Source organism: Caretta caretta, chromosome 6, assembly GCF_965140235.1.
Source record: "Caretta caretta isolate rCarCar2 chromosome 6, rCarCar1.hap1, whole genome shotgun sequence".
NCBI lineage: Eukaryota > Metazoa > Chordata > Testudines > Cheloniidae > Caretta > Caretta caretta.
Genome location: NC_134211.1, coordinates 8,265,100 through 8,285,962, shown reverse-complemented (window position 1 = coordinate 8,285,962; position 20,863 = coordinate 8,265,100). Strand labels below are relative to the sequence as shown.

Here is a 20,863-nt window from a genome sequence, read left to right as displayed (position 1 = left end):
GCAGTCCCAGGGCGTGGGGGGCAGAGGGGCTCCCCCCCCCTTTCCGGGGGCCGCAGCTCAGCACCCGCTCCCCGAGAAGCGCCCCCCGCGCTTGGCCGGGGCAGGTTGTCCCCAGCTGCTCAGGGAGACCTGCCCCCCTGCAACACCCCCCCCCCCCCCCCGAGGCGCTACTGCTGCGCCCTGGTTTCCGTGTTTAAAACGATCCGGATTCGGTTCCTGTGTCTACACAAAGCCTCCGAGCCCGCCCCAAGTGCCACCTCCCTGCTGCTCTGACTTGCCCTGCCCGAGTCCCCCGCCGTACGCGGCCTTTCCCGCCTTTCGCCGATTTATCCAGGATTTGCCGGCTCTGAGCATCCCGTCATTTACCTTCCTTAACATTTTGCCGCTGGATGCCCTTGTGCTATTTATATTTTAATAGGAAATAATCACTGGTCATATTAAGAGGTGCTCATAGCTTCAGCAGTCATATCTCACGGTGTTTCTAGTATAGTGCTTCCTGTTTGTCTTGCTGTGTTAGATTTTCATTTTACGTTTTTGTTTTTAATCTTTTTATTGATATACAAGTTTAATGCTGTGGGAACAGAGGACTTAAAGGTGGACTGGTTTTCTGGGTTGCTGTCCAAACTTCTTCACTTTCCTTTGATCTGCCAATGGGGATGGCCTTTGTCAACTGTTACTTTGTCTCTTTATCCAGAACCCTAATGCTATTTCACATCACCACTGGAGTGTACAATTTGGTTCCCAAAGATTTATTAAAGGCCAGTTTTTTAAAGGTTGAAAGCACCTAGATGCTTTTGAACATCCCACTAGTCATCTAAATACCTGGCCCTATATATCTAAAAATTATCTTATGTAAATCCTTCTCAAAGGTAAATTTCTACTGTAATTTTTTTTTTTTTTTTACTAAATATAGGTATAAAGCCCCAAGATAGACTGACAACCACAAGCATTCAAAAATCATGAGTTATACACCCAAAAGTCATGAAGTTAAACACATACATACATTTTGGGTTCTTTTAATTTGCCTTTTTGTTTCTGAGCCTTTAGGGCATACTAGCTTCATGCTTTTGCTGTATTTACCCCAAAGATTCCATATACTGAAAAAAGTTGTACATTCCTACAACATTCAACACCATTTTGGACTTCTGGTAATGTGTTTTCCTCCCCCTGTTTGTAACTGTAAACTTATTAAAAATTCTTATTTCTCTAAGTAATTCCCCATCCTGCAAATATTGAAGTTTACACTTTCCTCTACTATTACTTCATTTGTTGCATACATAGATATTAATTTTTGTACCAAACTGTTTATTCTTCTAATTACATATTTTAATTTCATTGTCTTTTATGTATATTTTGTTATGGCACATTTCAGTGATGTTCTTCATTCTGACAAGTTTATTGTTCTTTACTGCCAAAGTCAAGGATTTTTTTAAACAATGAATATACTGTTACTTTTTTGCATTGGTTGGGTGGGGACATGGTGGTGATATCACCTAGCTTGTCTTTTGGTGAAACTAAAAGTGCTTTGGGTCCACTGTGTTTTTACAGGTTTCAGAGTAGCAGCCGTGTTAGTCTGTATTCGCAAAAAGAAAAGGAGTATTTGTGGCACCTTAGAGACTAACCAATTTATTTGAGCATAAGCTTTCGTGGCATCCGATGAAGTGAGCTGTAGCTCACGAAAACTTATGCTCAAATAAATTGGTTAGTCTCTAAGGTGCCACAAATACTCCTTTTCTTTTTGTGTTTTTACAGTGGGATAGGTAATGCATGTGATTAAAAACATCCCTTTCCTTAGCACCTAGGACACAGATGTTAAATGAACCATTATTATTCAGAACTTGACAACCCTGTTACTGATTATGTGGCTAACACTGCTCCTTTGCCATCAGATGTATTTGCGTCTGAATGCCTGCAGCCCCCCAGTTACGTGGGTATCAGGAAAAAACAGTTAAAACATTTTAAACTAAAGCATTAATAGAGATTTTTCCTCCCTTAATTTCACTTATTTCCTTCCCTTTAAGTTATTAAAGGCTAGTCTACATGGTGTGACACTAAAGGTGTGACATTAGTGAACATAAGTTACAATGCCTTACACCTCTGTGTGAATGCTCTCTTTCAGAATTGGCCTTAGTTTTGCACTGACAGGGCCATCATAGAAGATTGTAGGAGTGTTTCCCCTAAAAACTATTAATCATCAGGGTTTTTACGTGTTTTCAACATTTTTAAAGTTTTGTATAGTCCAGGTGCCATCCACATTTGATTTTTTAAGTCCAAAGCGAAGGGGAGAAGCAGTGGAGCACTCATCTTAGCTCTTCTGATTGTTGTCCCCTGTAGAAAAGCATTTGCAATATTTCACAGGCATCAGTTTTGACCCAAGAAAATTTCAATAAATTGAAATATAAGGTTAAAGGTTAAATTTTGAGGCGATCGCTTTCCTTCTCTCTGCCCTGCACTGGTCAGGACATCTTTCATGAGCAGGAGAATGAAGGCCTCATCATGTCATGTATAGTGGGGCTTTTGGCATCTTACTGAAAATTAGTGGGTTTTTTGGTTGGCCCTCTCCCAATATAAAAGGGGGGGGGGCCGATGAGAACTCAGGATCCTGAGACTGACAGTCCCCAGGGCCAATGGGGAGAGGGCAGTGCTCCAGGTCAGTCCGATTGACAGGGCAGGCAAGCCAGTGAGGGAGTCAGGAACTCGGGGGCCCGTCCTCTATGTGAGCTGGAGCTGCCTGAGCCAGATCAGGGCATAGCTAAGGAGAGCAGCAGCCTGAGCTGGGCTGGAGGCAGTGCAGCAGCACTAAGCCAGAGGAGCCAGGTTGAACTGGAGGCAGAGGAGCCAGAGCTAGGGGTCTGAAGCAGCACAGACCAGCTGTGCCCATGGTGAGCCAGGGCTGAGCTACAGCAGGGAGCTGTGGGGTCAGAGTCAGGATAGCAGATGCTGGCTGTACCACAAGTAACACTGCAGCCAAATGAGGTGAGCAGCTGGGGAGAGTGAGAGGGGAATCCTGGGCAGAGGGCCCAGTGCAGGGAGACGTTGCCAGACTGGAGAGGGCACGGGAACTAGGGTTGCCAGTCGTCCGGTTTTTGACCAGATCAGCCAGTCAAAAAGGGGCCCTGGCAGCTCCAGTCAGCACTGCTGACTGGTCCCTGCCTGCCCTAGCTCTGCGCAGTTCCCGGTAGTGGCTGGCATGTCCCTGCAGCCCTTAGGCGCAGGTGTGATGGGGGCGAGCTGCCCCTGTCCCGAGTGTCGCCTCTGCAGGTCCCATTGGCTGGGAGCTGCAGGGTGGTGCCTGCAGGCACGGGCAGTGCGCACCACGTGGAGCTGCTTGGCTGCACCTCCGCCAGTCTGCCTAGGATCCAGATATGGTAGCTGCTTTCTGGGAGCCTGCCTTAGCCCTCTGCACGGCCAACTGGGAGCCGCCTGAGCTAAATGCCATTTGGCCAGAGACCACACCCCAAACCCCCTGCCCCAAGTCGGAACCCCCTCCTGCACCCTGATTCCCTCTTACAGCCTGCACCTCCTCCCACACCCCAACCCCTGCCCCAGTCCTGAGCCCGCATCCAAACTCCCTCCTGGAACCTGCACCCCTGTCCCAGCCCTGAGCCACCTCCCAGAGCCCGCACCCCCGCCTGTGCTGGAGCCCCTCCTGCACCCTGAGCCCCTGATTTCTGGCCCCATCCTTGAGCCTGCACCCCCAGCTGGAGCCCTCACCCCCTCCCGTATCCCAAACCCGTGCTCCAGCCCAGTGAAAGTGAATGAGGGTGGGGGAGAGCGAGCAACGGAGGGAGGGGGGGTGGGGCCTCAGAGAAAGGGCATGGGGTGGGGCAAGGGTGTTCAGTTTTGTGCAATTATAAAGTTAGCAACCCTAATGTGAACCCTATGGGAGGGCCAATACGGGGAGAAGGGTCTTGCCACCTATAGCCTGAGGGCGTGTGGCCACCACCGGAGCAGGTATCTGACCTGTGGTATCACCACAGTGCATCAAAGGCCTGAGAAGGAGGCCTGGGATGTGTGAGAAACAGACTGTGAACGTTTATGGCTGTTTATGGTGTTCCCCATGCTCATATGGTGGGGTCCTTTGTTCCTTTAACCTTTTCTATTTTTTCCCTTATTTTTCTCACAGTTGCTGTTTAATAAATTGTATTTGGTTTGAACTAAATGTAGTGATCAGTTGGTCAGGGAAGTACCTGGTGTGGAGAGGGAACCTCAGAGTGGGGACACCCCAGTGCCTGTCCTAAGGGAGCACAACAAGACTTCGGGTTAAGCTCCCCCAGGAATCCTGGGTCCAGCCTTGTCGGGGTTACAAGGAGTCTGCACAGAAGAGTGGAAGGGGAGTCTTTGAGGTCAGGCAGGTCTCCATGTAAAGGGAATGGGAGCAGGGACTTGGATCCTTTTGCTGTCTGATTCCACCAGGGTAGTGTAGGGAACTTTCCTGGCTTCTACAACAGCGGGATCATCCCCCCCCGCACTTACACTGGTAGATCCTGCTGTGCACACAGAAGGTTTTGGCCTAGCTGTACAGTGATCCACTCTATGAGCAATGCATATGAAGTGGTGGCTCTCTTGTCCTATTAGAATTAACCAGTTGATCCATATTTTTGGTGCTCTAACTGTAAAGATTCCCCTTTGATCTCACCTCTCCCTGCTTGCTAACCACACATGATATAAGCCTTTTCTTTTACTATGTGTTCTCAGGAAAATATAACTTACAAACATAGCTTTAAGAAAAGGAGTACTTGTGGCACCTTAGAGACTAACCAATTTATTTGAGCATGAGCTTTCGTGAGCCACAGCTCACTTCATCAGATGTGTACCGTGGAAACTGCAGCAGACTTTATATACACACAGAGAATATGAAACAATACCTCCTCCCACCCCACTGTCCTGCTGGTAATAGCTTATCTAAAGTGATCAACAGGTGGGCCATTTCCAGCACAAATCCAGGTTTTCTCACCCTCCACCCCCCCACACAAATTCACTCTCCTGCTGGTGCTAGCCCATCCAAAGTGACAACTCTACATAATCAAGTCGGGCTATTTCCTGCATAGATCCAGGTTTTCTCACTTCCCCCCCACCCCCATACACACACAAACTCACTCTCCTGCTGGTAATAGCTCATCTAAACTGACCACTCTCCAAGTTTAAATCCAAGTTAAACCAGAATATCTGGGGGGAGGGGGGGTAGGAAAAAACAAGAGGAAACAGGCTACCTTGCATAATGACTTAGCCACTCCCAGTCTCTATTTAAGCCTAAATTAATAGTATCCAATTTGCAAATGAATTCCAATTCAGCAGTTTCTCGCTGGAGTCTGGATTTGAAGTTTTTTTGTTTTAAGATAGCGACCTTCATGTCTGTGATTGCGTGACCAGAGAGATTGAAGTGTTCTCCGACTGGTTTATGAATGTTAGAATTCTTGACATCTGATTTGTGTCCATTTATTCTTTTACGTAGAGACTGTCCAGTTTGACCAATGTACATGGCAGAGGGGCATTGCTGGCACATGATGGCATATATCACATTGGTGGATGTGCAGGTGAACGAGCCTCTGATAGTGTGGCTGATGTTATTAGGCCCTGTGATGGTGTCCCCTGAATAGATATGTGGACACAAGTGGCAACGGGCTTTGTTGCAAGGATAAGTTCCTGGGTTAGTGGTTCTGTTGTGTGGTATGTGGTTGTTGGTGAGTATTTGCTTCAGGTTGCGGGGCTGTCTGTAGGCAAGGACTTTGCTTCATACACTTTTCATATATTATGATACTAATATTAATGAGACCAGATTGCGATATTTGAAAAGGTGTGAGGTTACAATTCAATAGGTGGCAACAAAAATATTTGCAGGTCACTTAAAACATTGTGATGTTGTGTCTCTTGGGATGTGGAAGACCCAGCATCAATTTCTTCCTCAGGCAGAAGGGGAGAAAATATTTGAACAGGGGTTTCCCAGATCTCATGTCAGTGCTTTAACCCCTGGGTTAAAAGTTACAAGGTGGGCATTACCTCCTCCTCTGGCTGTTTTGTGTGCAGTTAGGCACCTTCCCAGCTCATTCTCACAAGAAACAGATTGGGCCTCTAGGCTACCTGGCTCCAGGAGAAGGGTTCCCGTTCATGGACTTGGGGATGAACAGTGTCTGAGGAGTGGGGCTTAGTACACACCCCTCTGGTGAGTGTCTCCCATCAGCAAGTTTAGGTGGCTCCCCATCTAGCATCCTGGCTTTTATGGATCCCACTCTGTGGTGCCTCTCTCTCCCTGTTCATTGTATAGGGAGCATAAGTCTCTTACTCAAGCTTTGTGAATCACAGAGGTGTTCCTGTGACTTTTTAAGCACCAAAAACATAGGCAATGCAATGCTCAGCGTCACAACACCTAAGTCCCGTTGTAAATTTAGCGCTTAGGCCTTTTCTTCACTGTTAAAAGTGATTTATTTATTTTTTTAATTTCAGGGTAACTTAAGGTGCGGGAGCTATTCTGAGGTAAAAACACACCGAGGCCAAGGCACTTGGTTTTAGCAGTGAGGAAAAGGCCTGAGAAAATGTCTCTGGAATATCAGGGGGCGCTGTGCTTATGTGTTTGTACCAAAGTAGAGAAGTACAAATTTTGTTTTGAAAACTGGATCAATATGTGTAACAGTTAGGGATGTAAAAGTTTAACTGGTTAACCAATAAGCTTGATGCTTATCGGTTTCCGTTAACGACTAAACTCCGCTGCTGCCCTGTGCGCCCCAGGGTCCCAGCTGCCGCCCCGTGCGCCCAGGGGGCTAGCAGCTGGGACCCCAGGTGCACTGGGATGCTGGGCGTGGGTGGCAGCAGAGCGCTCGGGCGGCAGCGGAGCCCCACATAAAACATGGAGGTGCTGCAGCACCCCCTGCACCCCTAGTTCCCTGGTTAAACATTTAACCGATAGAATTTTAATAGGTTACACGGTTACTTTTTTTACACGCTATTTACATGCCTAGTAACAATGACAATGGAGGGAACAATATAAAAGGAACAATGGTTGATTTTCTGCCTAGTTGGTGTTTCATGTGCATTAAATTTCATGTTCAGTGTTTCATGTACATTAAATATTTGTTTATTATAGAAATTCTATGCAATTCTCTACAATGCAGAGTTCAATAAAGAAAAAACTACACCTCCATTCAGGTTTTTACTTACAATAGCCCTGATGTGCACAGTTGCAACACTCACACTATAAGAACTCTTATATTTACAAATATAGTTTATTAATACATTTAGCACAGTCACAAGCATCCCAACTTAGTAAGATAGATACACTACATCCGAAGAAGTGAGCAGTAGCTCACGAAAGCTCATGCTCAAATAAATTGGTTAGTCTCTAAGGTGCCACAAGTACTCCTTTTCTTTTTGCGAATACAGACTAACACGGCTGCTACTCTGAAACTACAGAATATACATCTGCACGTCCATTTACTCACACCATCTCCTGTAGAACAACCTGAAATGTTAGCCATCATCTTCATCATCGCCATCACCTTCCCCCTCATCACCAGTGGCCATCACTCTGGCACCTCCCAAGGACTACATCTCTCTCTCCTACTGCCCCTAGGCTGGTTGCCACTTTTATAATACGTTGTGCTGATGCCACTATGTTTGATGAATATTCAGTAGGGGGATTTTCCCCCTTTTCCTTATTTGTATTTCCTCGCCTTACTAATGTTGGAGTCTTTTTTTCCTATAGGTTAGTATATCAGTGATCTCAAATTATTATCACATACGTCAATTTGTTACCATAGCCCTTTTGTGGTTAGGTATCACATTTGTTATTTCTGTTCTAAATGGTTATTTCAGTTCTTTCCAAGTTGTGGTGTACCTGTTGAGTTTAAAATGGTATGAACTTAGGAAAGCCTATATGCCAACCTGCTTTAAGCCATCCTCTATATGAAAGGTCGCAGCCATACGTGGACCTTATGCTTTAGCTCATCATCTATCTAGGTGAAAGGTCCCAAACATATGTATGCTAACTTTGCCTTAGGTCAACGTACAGGATGTGGCCTGCAGGTCCCTTGTGTTACAGCCAAAATATTCTCTAATATAAACCTATTATAGTAAAACAAATAACCAAACCCATAAGAAGATATATAGGCAAGCAAGCAAGCTGGCCTTACATGTATCTCATGTACCTGTTATCTACATCAGTTCGTTGCCAGGACATTTCTGTGGTTGACTCATGTACCTGTGGTCAGAATTTCCCCTTAAACTCTATTTTCAGCTCCCCAAATACTTGGGGTTTTCGTTGGGTCGTTTATCTGTGCAAAGTTTATCTGTTCAAAGTTCACAGGCTACCCCTGCAGGGCAAGAAATCTCTGTCAGGCTCTGGGGTTGGGCTGGGGATGAGGGGTTTGGGGTGCAGGAAGGAACTTCGGGCTGGGGTGTGGGGAAAATGAGGGCTCCGGCTGGGGGTGGGAGAGGGGATGAGGGGGTTGAGGGGTGTGGGGGGTGAGGGCTCTGGCTGGGAATGAGGGGTTTGGGTGTAGGAGGGGGCTCCGGGCTGGGCCAGGGGATTGGGGTGCAGGTGTGTGTGTGTGTGGGGGGTATCAGTGGCGCTTATCGTGGCTCTGAGGAAGTGGCCGCCAGGTCCCTGCAGGCCCTAGGTGCATGGGTGGTCAGGCGGCTCTGTGCAGTGCACTCTGCCTTTGCACCCACAGGTGCTGCCCTCCACAGCTCCCATTGGTCACTCTTCCTGGCCAGTGGGAGCTGCGGAGCTGGTACTCAGGGCGGGGGCAGCGTACGGAGCCTCCCTGGCTGCCCATGCATCTAGGGGCTGCAGGGACCTGGTGTCCACTTCTGGGAGTAGTGCAGAGCCAGGGCAGGTAGGGAGCCTCCCTTAGCCTCAGGCTCCTGCTGCACCACCAACCAGACCTTTAACGGCAAAGGAAAAGAAAGAATGGTGGGGCAGAATTGTAAGGCATGGAAGGCACACAGAGCCTGGGACAATGGAGGACCCTGGTATGGGGAATGGAGGCACACAGATCCCCTCGCATGTGGCTGAGGGGGAAGTGAGGTGGCAAACTGGGCCCCTGATATGGGGGAAGGGTTGGGGAGGGTTTGTAGGGAGTCCCTGAAATAGAGTGAGATGGGATGGTGGCATAAAGGAAGCTTGGGGAAGGGAATGGAGGAATGTGTGTGCAATCAGCTTGGCCAATAGAAGCAATGGAGTTATGTTTGAGCCAATGAGTCAAAAGGCTTCTGAGCCTTGCTTGGAGATGGCCGCTTAGTTCTCAGATCATTCACTCATAGAAATGTAGTGCTGGAAAGGACCTCGAGGTTATCTAGTCCATCTCCCATGCTGAGGCAGGACCAGGTAAACCTAGACTATCCCTGACCAGTGTTTTGCAGCTTGTTCTTATAAACCTCCTATGATGGGGATTCCACAACTTGTGTAGGTAACCTGTTCTGGGCCTTAACTATCCTTATAGTTAGAAAGTTTTTCTTAATATCAAACTTAAATCTCCCTTGTTGCAGATTAAGCCAATTGTTTCTTCTGCTTTCAGTGGTCAAGGAGAACAATTGATCAGCATCCTCTTTAAAGGAGTCCTTCACATATTTGAAGATTGTTATCAGGTCCCCCCTCAGTCTCCCTTTCTCAAGACCAAACATTTCAGATTTTTTTATTCTTTCAGAAAGCCTATTTTATGAGGAATTTTTTTTTCTTTGCTCTCCTCTCCAATTTGTCTTAAAGTCTGGCACCTCAAACTGGACACTTTAAGAAAGTGATAAGGCATGTAAAAATAGAAAATATAACACTATAGAAATGACAAAGTTACAAAGCAGTAGCTAATAAGGCAAATCTTTAATCCACATGAACAAAAAAAGGATTGTCTCTGTCTCTCACTGTCAGTCCCTTCTACACTAGCCAACTATATACTTTGAAAAGGGAAAGCTGGAATATCCATATCTTATTGCTTATTACTGAAAAAGGAGAAGTAACTCAGGACATTGAGTGGGGGAGAAAAAAGGGGAAGTTCCTTACTCCAGCATGTTCCTGTTGTAACAAGCAGACCCAGAGTGGTAGAGTTTGCTTTAAGGTTAAAGCTTCCTGGTGAGGACTCCGCAGAATAATTTCTTCAGTCTGACTGGTTGAAAATGGAAAGAGCTATAAAGAACTCTCCTCCTTTGATAATCATTTTTTGCTGAAAAAGGAGGAGGAGCTCAGGACTCTGATGTGAGTGAAGTGGGAAGTTCTTCCCTGCAGCTGCAGACACAGAGCAATAGAGTTTGCTTTAAGCTCAGAGTTCCCTGTGAAAGCCTCTGAAGAAATAATTTCTTTGGTGCAATTGGTTGAAAACCGACTGTATTTGAAAGGTGTTTCCTGAGTTACAGAAGTATTTTACTCTATTAGAATCTTTCTGTTCTCCAATCTCTAGAAAGCACCAGGAAGAAACCCAATCAACTCAGAGACTCAGCAATGGCAAGAGGAACCACTGGAGTCCATGGCTAGACAAAGAAAACTGTACGTACTAATTTCCTTTTAGTTGCCATTCTGCCTAGTGATATTTACATCCAAACTTGCATTTCACACTGCTGTGCCTAGCAGAATGGGGTTGTGGTCCATGAGTAAACCTCTGAGGCACTGTGGTAATAAATACTACATTACAGGTCCACGTGTTGTAATAACTGGGGCAGTACAGGACTGTGGGAAAACTGCTAAAATTTATAAAATGTTCCAGTCACCTATAACAAATGCCAATGGGAAACGGTTCAAAAGGGAGACAGACAGATTGGGTTACTCCCAACAAACAGGCTTACTAATCTAACTCAAAAGTCTGTGTCAAGATCATGCCTGGTAAACAAGAGGAATGTGGAATCAGAAATCAATGGGGGAAGTTTTTCCATCCAGCCACAGTTTTAAGTTTGTTTTAGCTAAAAAAGTAGTGAGTTGTAAGTTCTTAGCTTTGTTAACCTCTGAGAGGTTTAACTGTGATTTTGAAAGCATCTAATCAAATAAGATTTGTAAATCCTATAACTCTAGGATTGTGTTACGATTGTGTCTGGTAAACTAGAGGAGTGTGGGATCAGAAATCACTGGACCAAAATTGGTTAAGGTTAAGGTATGTATTCAGCAGCTGAAAATTCTGGCAAACTAGCAATTGTTGTCCAAGTGTGTTTTAGCTTGTTTGATTGGGCTAAGCATGCAAAGTCATCTGCTAATGTTCTTATTTGAAAAATCAGAGCATTTAACAATTTTGTTTGAGAGTTATTGCTATTTTTAAAAACTTTTTACAAAAGCTTTGTTTCTCTTTTTCTTTTGTGTATTTTAAGGTTTGTAGTTTCTGTAACTGGTAATAACTTTGAACCTTCAATGTAAAGGCATTTTTAAGCAAAATGCAAAAGTGATAAAATAAAGTGTTTTAAATTGGTAAAGGTTAAGCTGCTAAAGCAAACTTCTGCTCAGACAACATCATGAGTAACTCTTTTTTAACTGAATGCCAGCTTAATTCAGGGAGGCTACTGCATTGACTATACATTGAGTTTTAAAGCATCGGAAATGGTTGTTGCAGCCCCCAAGTTTTTTGTGATTGGAAAAACAACACAATTTGTCGGTGGTTGTTTTTGTGTATGTGAATCAGCACAGTTCTAGTGATTCAGCTTAGATCTCTGGGAGGGGCTAAATTGCCTCAGTGGCTGTGAAATGTTGGTGGGCAAGGTCTATCATAGACTAAAATGCCAGTGTATTTTACTACCTTTGAGTGTTATAAATGGCTCATGGATGCAACAGTGGTTCTAAAGAATGTTAGCCTTCTACATCTTTTTAAGAGGAGGAAAAATATAGGGCTAAAATCCCTCAAGGGGATTGCAAGTCAGCAATTTTAACCACTTGTGTATGATATTTTCATGGTTTATGTAAATGTGCAGCTTTAAATGAGGAGGAGGGTGTAGCCTATAGTATTAACCTGCTTGCTTGCATACATATAATCTTTTTTTATAGTTTAATATAAATCTATAAACCTATTACAATAAACCAAATACTTAAAGTAAGTTTGGCTGTAATGCAAGGGACCTACAGGCCATATCCTGTATGTTGAGCTAAGGCAAAGTTAGCATATCTATGTCTGAGACCTTTCACCTAGATAAATAGATAATGGTAGAATGGCATAGGGGGTTTCCAAGTCTGTACCCTCAAATTTAACAGGTACACCACAAGGAAAGAACTGAAATAACCGGGAGAATAAAAATAACATGTGTGTATATGATCTAATGTCATTAATATGTATGTACATGTCATCAATATACACAAACATACTAGCCCATGGAGTAAGTGTACCCTAACATTTTTGTGGGTGGGAAATAAAGTTTGAGCATAGAAGGAGGGTTCAGACACCTGCGCCCTGTAAAAGAGGGCCTTGCTAGAGAGGCTGTACTTGTTTTTCTTAGAACTTTCTAAGTTCCAAGGGGACTAGGCTAAACTTGGTTTCCCTAAGCTTTTGTTCTTAATTTTCTGTATTAGCTTTTAATTTTAAGTTTAAATTAGTTAAGTAAACTCTAAGTTAGCTTCGATAGCTCTTAGCTCTAGCTTCTTCTAAGCTTTGCGCCTGTCACTCGAACCTGAACTGCCAAACGCGAGGCTGATCCTGTGTCTCTCACCACTGGGTTATCAAGGAAGGGTGTGAATATATTAAGCAAAGCTTTGTAGCATATAATACCATGTGTATCTTTTGAATAGCACTAATACAATTGTAACTTTGTAACTCTGACTATTTTACCATTTAATTACTACTTCATTTATCTTAATAAAAAGTCTTTAAGGCTATATCTGTCTCAGTGTAAGCTTCCTATCATACCCCTAGGGTCCTTTGTAAATTCTGTGGATACTAATTTGGGACAAGAACCTTATTATCTTCTAATCAAACAAACTGCTGAGCCTAAAACCCGTACTATCCAAATTAGTATTATTAACCTCCTAAATCAAGCAACAGACTGGCGAGCCAGGTAGGACACTCAAAGAGTGTGTGACAGGGATTTTCAGGGATTCCAGGCATCTTTAGACCCCTGGAAATCTCACCTGAAGCATAAGTGAAGAGTTAGAATTAGAGAGCAAGATTGTGTGTTTTACTCACTCACTCTTAAGAACACAGGAACCTGATTTTCTGTGACTGCTTCTTGGCAGCGATCCCAGAATTTCCTGTTATGTACTGTAATTAGACTTAGAGTTTTAGCTTAGAGGTTTTGAATTTAATCTTGCAAGATTAAAGAGTAATAGTGTTATTATTTAAAGTGATACATGCATTTAAGGGGCTTTGTTGAAGGTTGAAGTTATAATGAATGGCTCCAATAAGATATTAGCAGTAGCATCAGGCCCGATGACCCACACTAGTGGTGGCAGGGGAGTTAATAAATCTATATATTAATTGCTGCCAAGAGGCTGCAGTAACTCAGAACTTGTATGTTTCGAGTTACCTTATTTCAGTCCCCTCAACTCTCCTGGGCTGCACCTCTGATCTGTCTGCCTCAGTTTCCCCCAGCTGTTTGGCAGGCCCTGACAGAGGGAAAGAGACCTCTCGAACAGCTACAAGCCATCGAGGGAAGAAAGGAGAACACGCCCCCACCCCTCTATCATTTACTTGGGACTTATTGAACTAAGTGTAAAAAACAGTTTAGGGTGTTGTTTCCTGTCGTTTCTGTGAAGAGACGCCTTCAGTTTCAAAGTAAAGAACAGCAGAGTGTTCGTTATATAGTTTATTACACAGGCTCATCAGTAGTGAAGTTTTAGAATTGAAATAAGTTCTACGTTACGTGTTAAGATGAGTGGAGCAAGGTCAAGAGTAGAGTCTGTTGGAGTTACCCGCAGTCCGGCTTTAAAAAACTTTGCCAGAAAATACATTCAGGAACATGGAGGAGGTTTAGTACAACTGAGAAATAGCTAAATGATCTCGAAATATTGTAACCCGTGGGGTTTTGTAAGTGAGGTCTTTAATGTAGAAACAGAGTAAAAAAAAAGAAAGGCTAAACTGGTGAAGGGAATAGCTGTTGAATGTCTGCTCGTGGCTTGTAGTTTGCTGGGAAAGAAATTGAATAAAAAATTAGAGTTACTCAGAAAAGTCCAGCAAACTTTGGATGAGAGAGGAAAGGTTATTCAGGATTTAACAAATCGGCTACATGTAGCGTCAGAGAAGCGGTCAGTACTTTCCAAAAGAAGCAGGAGATAAAGAAAACGTTAAAACGGTGCAGGTACCAAATACAGGAAGCAGGAGAGGAAGCACGTTGTTGGCAGGAGCAAGTGAATGCCAGCTTAAAATCGCTGGACGGCTACAAATCAGACCAAGGTCGGCTGTTGAAAAGAATCGAAGAGTTGGAAAAGACAGAAAATGTGTTAGAGGACGACAAAAAATCAGTTCCTATCCTTATTGGCATGGTGAAACTGATGAAGATAGAGAAACCTGCAGGGCCAATTACTAAAACTAGGGTGAGAGCGTTAGTTCAGGCTGATACAGTATCTTTAGGAGTGGAGTTGGAGATTGAGTCTCAGAAGCCACTGGCATGGTGTCTCCAGTGGAGGGGTATGATTTAAACAAAATAGTGGCTAATCATGCAAACCAACCTGAGTTACAGGCTTTACTTCGCAAGCATGCGGATGCCTTTGCTAAACACAAACATGATTGTGGATGTATGGCAGTCACTATTGTTGTAAAAGGACAAGATGTATCAGCCCAGACCAAACTAGACAAACCCATACTTAGAAAAGACTATCAAGTCTTTGCTGACACAGGAAGTACTACGTAGATGTACTTCCACTGGCAATTCCCCTATTTGGCCTGTGAAGAAACCAGATGGTTCTTGGCGTCTCACAATTAATTACAGACATCTAAATCAGGTCACTTGTGCCCCTACAGTGGTCAAAATGCCAGATATAATCGAGTCCTTTGATCCAGAGGCTGTGTGGTTTACTGTCCTTGACATCAGTAACAGCTTTTGGACATTACCATTGGCCCGCATTTCACAGTACCGTTTTGCATTTAAGTTTCCAGGGGGTCCAGTATTCCTAAACATGTTTACCCCAGGGATATAAAAATTCTCCAGCTTTATTCTATGCGCAAATGAGGTGGGTACTGTTGCAATTTTCTAAACCAACTGTTCTGTTTCAATACGTAAATGACCTTTGTTTAGCAACACAAACCAAGAAGGAGCATCTGAAAAGGCTTGTCAAGCTCCTGCAGATCCTAAAGGAAGCAGGACTAAAATGCAATCTGGCCAAGGCACAGCTAATGGCCGACCGTGTCTCTTTCTTGGGCTTGACCCTGACAAAATGAGGTAAAACCCTGGTGTAACAAAAAGTAAATGCAATTCAAACATTGCCTTTACCACAGGACCGAACGGCTTTAAAATCCTTTTTGTGTTTAACTGGGTACCACAGGAATTTCATTCTCAGTTTTGCTTCCATTGCAGGTCCCTTGTACCAACTGTTAAAGAAAAGTATCCAATGAAAATGAACTGAACAACGCATGGAAGCAGTATCCCAGCTAAAACAGGCCATTGTCAAGGCTCTGGTGTTGATCACTTCAAATCCTAAGATATTCTATCATCTAAAGGTAGTGGTAAGCATTAATACATTAGCGGCTGTGGCTTCACAAGAGAGGCATGAAAAAATCAGACCTGTGGCCTATGCCTCATGTTTAATGTCATCAATTAAACTTAAGTATAACAATTGTAAAAGTACCTATCGGCCACCAGTTAGGCCATACAACACTTTTATTTTTTAATTGGCCTCAGCCCAATCATATTACACTCATTGCACACTCCCCTTCAGTTCTTACTGTCCAATAGGGTATAAGATGGGCAAGTCTCAAATGCTTGCCTAGCCCACTGGGCATTGGTACTGCAAAAACTATTGCAGTAAAACCTGTTAGGACACCATCTTTGTTACCAACCGCCCTACTGTACCAAGGGGAGCCACATGTGTGTCCCAATCTTAAGCAGTTGAATCTAAGGGGGAAGGAAAAAAAAAACCTTTTCCAACCATTAATCCAGAAAACTAGTTATTTACCATCAAGGCAAACCTTATACCGGACTTAAAATCTATGCAGTTCCTCCTGAGGAGAAAAAAGAGCCTTGGAAGAAGGCATATTCATGCATTCCACATTTGGCTCAATATGCTAAATTAGCAGCGGTGGCTTGTGTGTTGGAGTACTGTGTGCAGTTCTTCATCACCACATACCAAAGTATCTGTCTGTTTGCAAACTCCGTATGGGTATGCAATTCTCTCGCAAAGTTTCTACCATGTTGAAAAACAAATGGGTTCACATCTTCTAATGGCTCACCTATTAGGTATGCATCGCTGGTAAAATACATCCGCTGGTTAGCAGTAACAATCGCTGTGCCAGGATGCCAATTAAAGTAAAAAAAAATAAAAGCTCACTAAAAATTAAAACCCTGTGCTACAAAAAATGGGGGAGCTAATAAATTAACTCCAAAAGAAGCCCAATCAGGGGAATTCTACTCTAAATTTTAGAATTTTAGAATTTTTCTATTCTAAAAAAAATAAATACATCACAAATATTCTGTTACTGCCCCTCGCCAAGGCATATTCTCAGGGAGGCCCTAAAATAGGTCGGCATGGAGCCCCAGTTGCAATACTTCAGGAACCACAAGCTAATCCAGAGGTGAGCAAACTATGGCCTGCAGGCCACATCTGGCCCACTGGACTGTCCTTCCCAGCCCCTGAGCTCCCGGACGGGGAGGCTGGCCCCCGGCCCCTCCCCTGCTGTCCCCCTTCATCCCCCATCCCCCACAGCCTCAGTGCACTGCGCTGCCAGCGCTCTGGCCTGCCGCTCCTGCCAGGCAAGGTGGCAGTGTGGCTGCGAGCTCCTGCTGCTCTGAGCGGCGTGGTAAGGGAGCAGGGAGGGGTTGGATAAGGGGCAGGGGGTCCCAGTGGGCAGTCATGGGACAGGGAGCAGGGGGCGGTTGGATGGGGCAGAGGTTCGGCAGGGGGACGGTCAGGGGACAAGGAGCAGTGGGGGTTGGATAGGGGGTGGGGTCCCGGGAGGGAGCAGTCAGGGGACAAGGAGCAGGGGGTTTAAATTACGAATTGCATTTGTTAAAAGGAGAGGTTGGGGGCGTGAGGGTTTCTTGAAAATTAAAAAGGGGGTGTGATGCCGGAAAGTTTGGGAACCAATGGTCTAGAAGGTTTACTTGGTCCTGTCTTAGCCCAGGAGATTGGACTGGGTGACCCTTTGAGGCCCCTTGCCACCCTACATTTCTATAATTCTATGAAATGCAAGTGAGAAATTAAAAGATCCTATGTTATGCTTAGGTAGTTTTATATTTGGTATGTATAACCTTGCAATTCCAATTGTGAATGCAAAGTCAGTCTAACATCCATAAATTGGAGTATTAATTAGATTCAACAAGGAGTTTTGGAGTTAAATGTTTTGGGGTTACTTATTGGAACTATCCCTTTATGTTATTGCTTCCATAAAATTTAATTTAAGGTAAAAATAGAATCATAGAATATCAGGGTTAGAAGGGACCTCAGGAGGTCATCTAGTCCAACCCCCTGCTCAAAGCAGGACCAATCCCCAACTAAATCATCCCAGCCAGGGCTTTGTCAAGCCTGACCTTAAAAACCTCAAAGGGAGGAGATTCCACCACCTCCCTAGGTAACGCATTTCTGTGCTTCACCACCCTCCTAGTGAAATAGTTTTCCCTACTATCCAACCTAAACCTCCCCCACTGCAACTTGAGACCATTGCTCCTTGTTTTGTCAACTGCTACCACTGAGAACAGTCTAGATCCATCCTCTTTGGAACCCCCTTTCAGGTAGTTGAAAGCAACTATCAAATCCCCCCTCATTCTTCTCTTCTGCAGACTAAACAATCCCAGTTCCTCAGCCTCTCCTCATAAATCATGTGTTCCAGTCCCCTAATCATTTTTGTTGCCCTCTGCTGGACGCTTTCCAGTTTTTCCACATCTTTCTTGTAGTGTGGGGCCCAAAACTGGACACAGTACTCCAGATGAGGCCTCACCAATGTCAAATAGAGGGGAACAATCACGTCCCTCGATCTGCTGGCAATGCCCCTACATATACATCCCAAAATGCCATTGGTCTTCTTGGCAACAAGAGCACACTGTTGACTCATATCCAGCTTCTTGTCCACTGTAACCCCTAGGTCCTTTTCTACAGAACTGCTGCCTAGCCATTCGGTCCCTAGTCTGTAGCTGTGCATTGGGTTCTTCCGTCCTAAGTGCAGGACCCTGCACTTATCCTTATTGAACCTCATCAGATTTATTTTGGCCCAATCCTCTAATTTGTCTAGATCCCTCTGTATCCTATCCCTACCCTCCAGCGTATCTACCACTCCTCCCAGTTTAGTGTCATCCACAAACTTGCTGAGGGTGCAGTCCACACCATCCTCCAGATCATCAATGAAGATATTGAACAAAACCAGCCCCAGGACTGACCCTTGGGGCATTCCACTTGATACCAGCTGCCAACTAGACATGGAGCCATTGATCACTACCCATTGAGCCCGACTATCTAGCCAGCTTTCTATCCACCTCATAGTCCATTCATCCAGCCCATCCTTCTTGAACTTGCTGGCAAGAATACTGTGGGAGACCGTGTCAAAAGCTTTGCTAAAGTCAAGGAATAACACGTCCACTGCTTTCCCCTCATCCACAGAGCCAGTTATCTTGTCATAGAAGGCAATTAGATTAGTCAGGCATGACTTGCCCTTGGTGAATCCATGCTGACTGTTCCTGATCACTTTCCTCTCCTCTAAGTGCTTCAGAATTGATTCCTTGAGGACCTGCTCCATGATTTTTCCAGGGACTGAGGTGAGGCTGACTGGCCTATAGTTCTCCGGATCCTCCTTCCCTTTTTAAAGATGGGCACTACATTAGCCTTTTTCCAGTCATCCGGGACCTCCCCAGATCGCCATGAGTTTTCAAAGACAATGGCCAATGGCTCTGCAATCACATCCGCCAGCTCCTTTAGCACCCTCGGATGCAGTGCATCCGGCCCCATGGACTTGTGTGCGCGTCCAGCAAAAGAAACAGTGAAAAAGCAAGAGCACCAGCTGCATTTCTGGGTGTGCAGCCAAGAGTTGATTGTACTCTAAAAGAGGAACTAAGGCCTGATCTCCACTAAAACTTATGCCGGCGTCGGTAATTAAAGATTGCTGGCCAATGTCTTCAGACAAAAGCACCAAGGGAATTTGTAAAGATTTAGTCCATACCTTGATTATACTAGCATAGTTTGGAAATTACTACCCGCTAAGTAAGAGATGGCTTAGCAAGCAGGCACCCTTGTCCAGATGATCAATGTGAAATGTAAAACAAAGTGTGTCTTCAGTTTTGAGGGTCAAAACTTTTTTGATCTGAATATGACAAATACATCTTGAAACATGAAGCTGGACACAGGTAAATCATACTGACATACATCAGACTGGCTTTCTCATTTAACAAGAAACATAGTACAGATGGTTTTCTGGGTATTTTAATGTTACTCCAGAGTTCAGCATCTTCTTATGACAAGGCTTTGTCTGACACAGAGGCCAAAGGTAACCTAACCGTTCTGATATGATGTTGACTGGAGCCCCTTTATGGGAAAAGCACTCAATTAAATCAAACTAGAGCTAATCTCTCACTACCAAAGACAAGTACACTGGAAAATGTAGAGCACGGGTATAAAACTTTGTTTGGGCCAAAAAGGGTCTTGAAAGAGGAACAGTTAAATCTGGATCTGATTGAGGTTCAAACAAAAAGATTTTAATTAAATAAAATTCTGTTAATTCATACTCTTGAGAAAATTGGATACCCCTTTGAGTGATGCTCCTCAAATGTAGAGAGATTATGTTACAAGGGAAGCTCTTTCAGGAATCAAATGTCATTTTTCTCTCTTTGTACAGCACCCAATACAATGGAATCCTGGCCTATGACTAGGACTCCTGGGCTCTAGGGTAATACCAATAAATAATAATAATCTTAATTCAAAAGCATAAAAAGAGCCAACTACCTGCATGAGTGCAATTGTGATCTGATATTCCTAGGTGCCATGACCAGTCCAATAAAAGCCAGAATTGAGGTAACATCACCTGAGTGCGGAAAGGGTTCACTAGGAAGAAAAAAGCAGCACAGGAAGGAAGAAGGCTTGGTTTGGGCAGAAGGCTACAAGGAAGAAATACAAAACGGAGGGATCTCTTCTAGTCATCAATGGGCAGAACGCAACTGATATTGGTGAAAACTGAAAGATGGAAATGTGGGGGAGACACAGAGCCCCTTTCATGTGTGTGGCAGGCCCATCGGCTTTCAATAACTCTGTTTAGTAGAGAATCTGAGAGGCACTTGTCACTGCCCCTCAGATTATACCTTTGTCCCTCACACAGAGCTAACAACATATATGTTTCCCAGGTCTCAGCTTGTGTGATTGGAAGAGAAGGGATTTCTGAGACGATGGAGCCGCTGTCCAGCTCAAGGTCTCAGAGCTTCCACCACCCAGGACCACAACTGAGCTGTGACCTCAGAGAGAAGCTGCAGTATTCACAGCAACTAGGTAATACGTTGTGGGTGGAGATGTGGTGATGTTGCGGAGTATGGATATCACAGCATGGAGGTTTCAGAATAGCAGCCGTGTTAGTCTGTATTCGCAAAAAGAAAAGGAGGACTTGTGGCACCTTAGAGACTAACCAATTTATTTGAGCATAAGCTTTCGTGAGCTACAGCTCACTTCATCGGAGCATGGAGGGGAGTCCCCAAGGCAGCCTGTTTGAAATCATCGGAACAGCATTTGCTTGTCTAGTGGCATGTGGAGGGTGGGTGAATCCCTGTTCCTAGTAGAGTCGTGAGGTCCAGGAGCGTATGTGTCTGTGTGGGTCCCTCTTACGCAGTGGTTCTTAACCTGGGGTGCATG

General features: G+C 44.5%; 1 protein-coding gene across 11 annotated transcripts in view; it reads left to right on the top strand.

The window, feature by feature from the left end:
- LOC125638248 (uncharacterized) overlaps positions 1-20,863 on the top strand; it is a 30,336-nt gene that overhangs the window by 1,509 nt on the left and 7,964 nt on the right. For 2 of the 11 annotated variants that reach the window (XM_075130076.1, XM_048853755.2), the window contains exons 2-4: positions 10,386-10,471; positions 15,403-15,551; positions 20,365-20,506. In XM_075130076.1, the coding sequence (XP_074986177.1) occupies positions 15,459-15,551; positions 20,365-20,506 (235 nt within the window). In that variant the 5' untranslated portion in view covers positions 10,386-10,471; positions 15,403-15,458. Of the gene's footprint in view, positions 1-10,164; positions 10,184-10,385; positions 10,472-15,402; positions 15,552-19,862; positions 19,914-20,003; positions 20,240-20,364; positions 20,507-20,863 lie in introns of those variants that run through there. The other 9 variants (XM_075130077.1, XM_048853757.2, XM_048853761.2 and 6 more) reach the window with 9 other exon arrangements.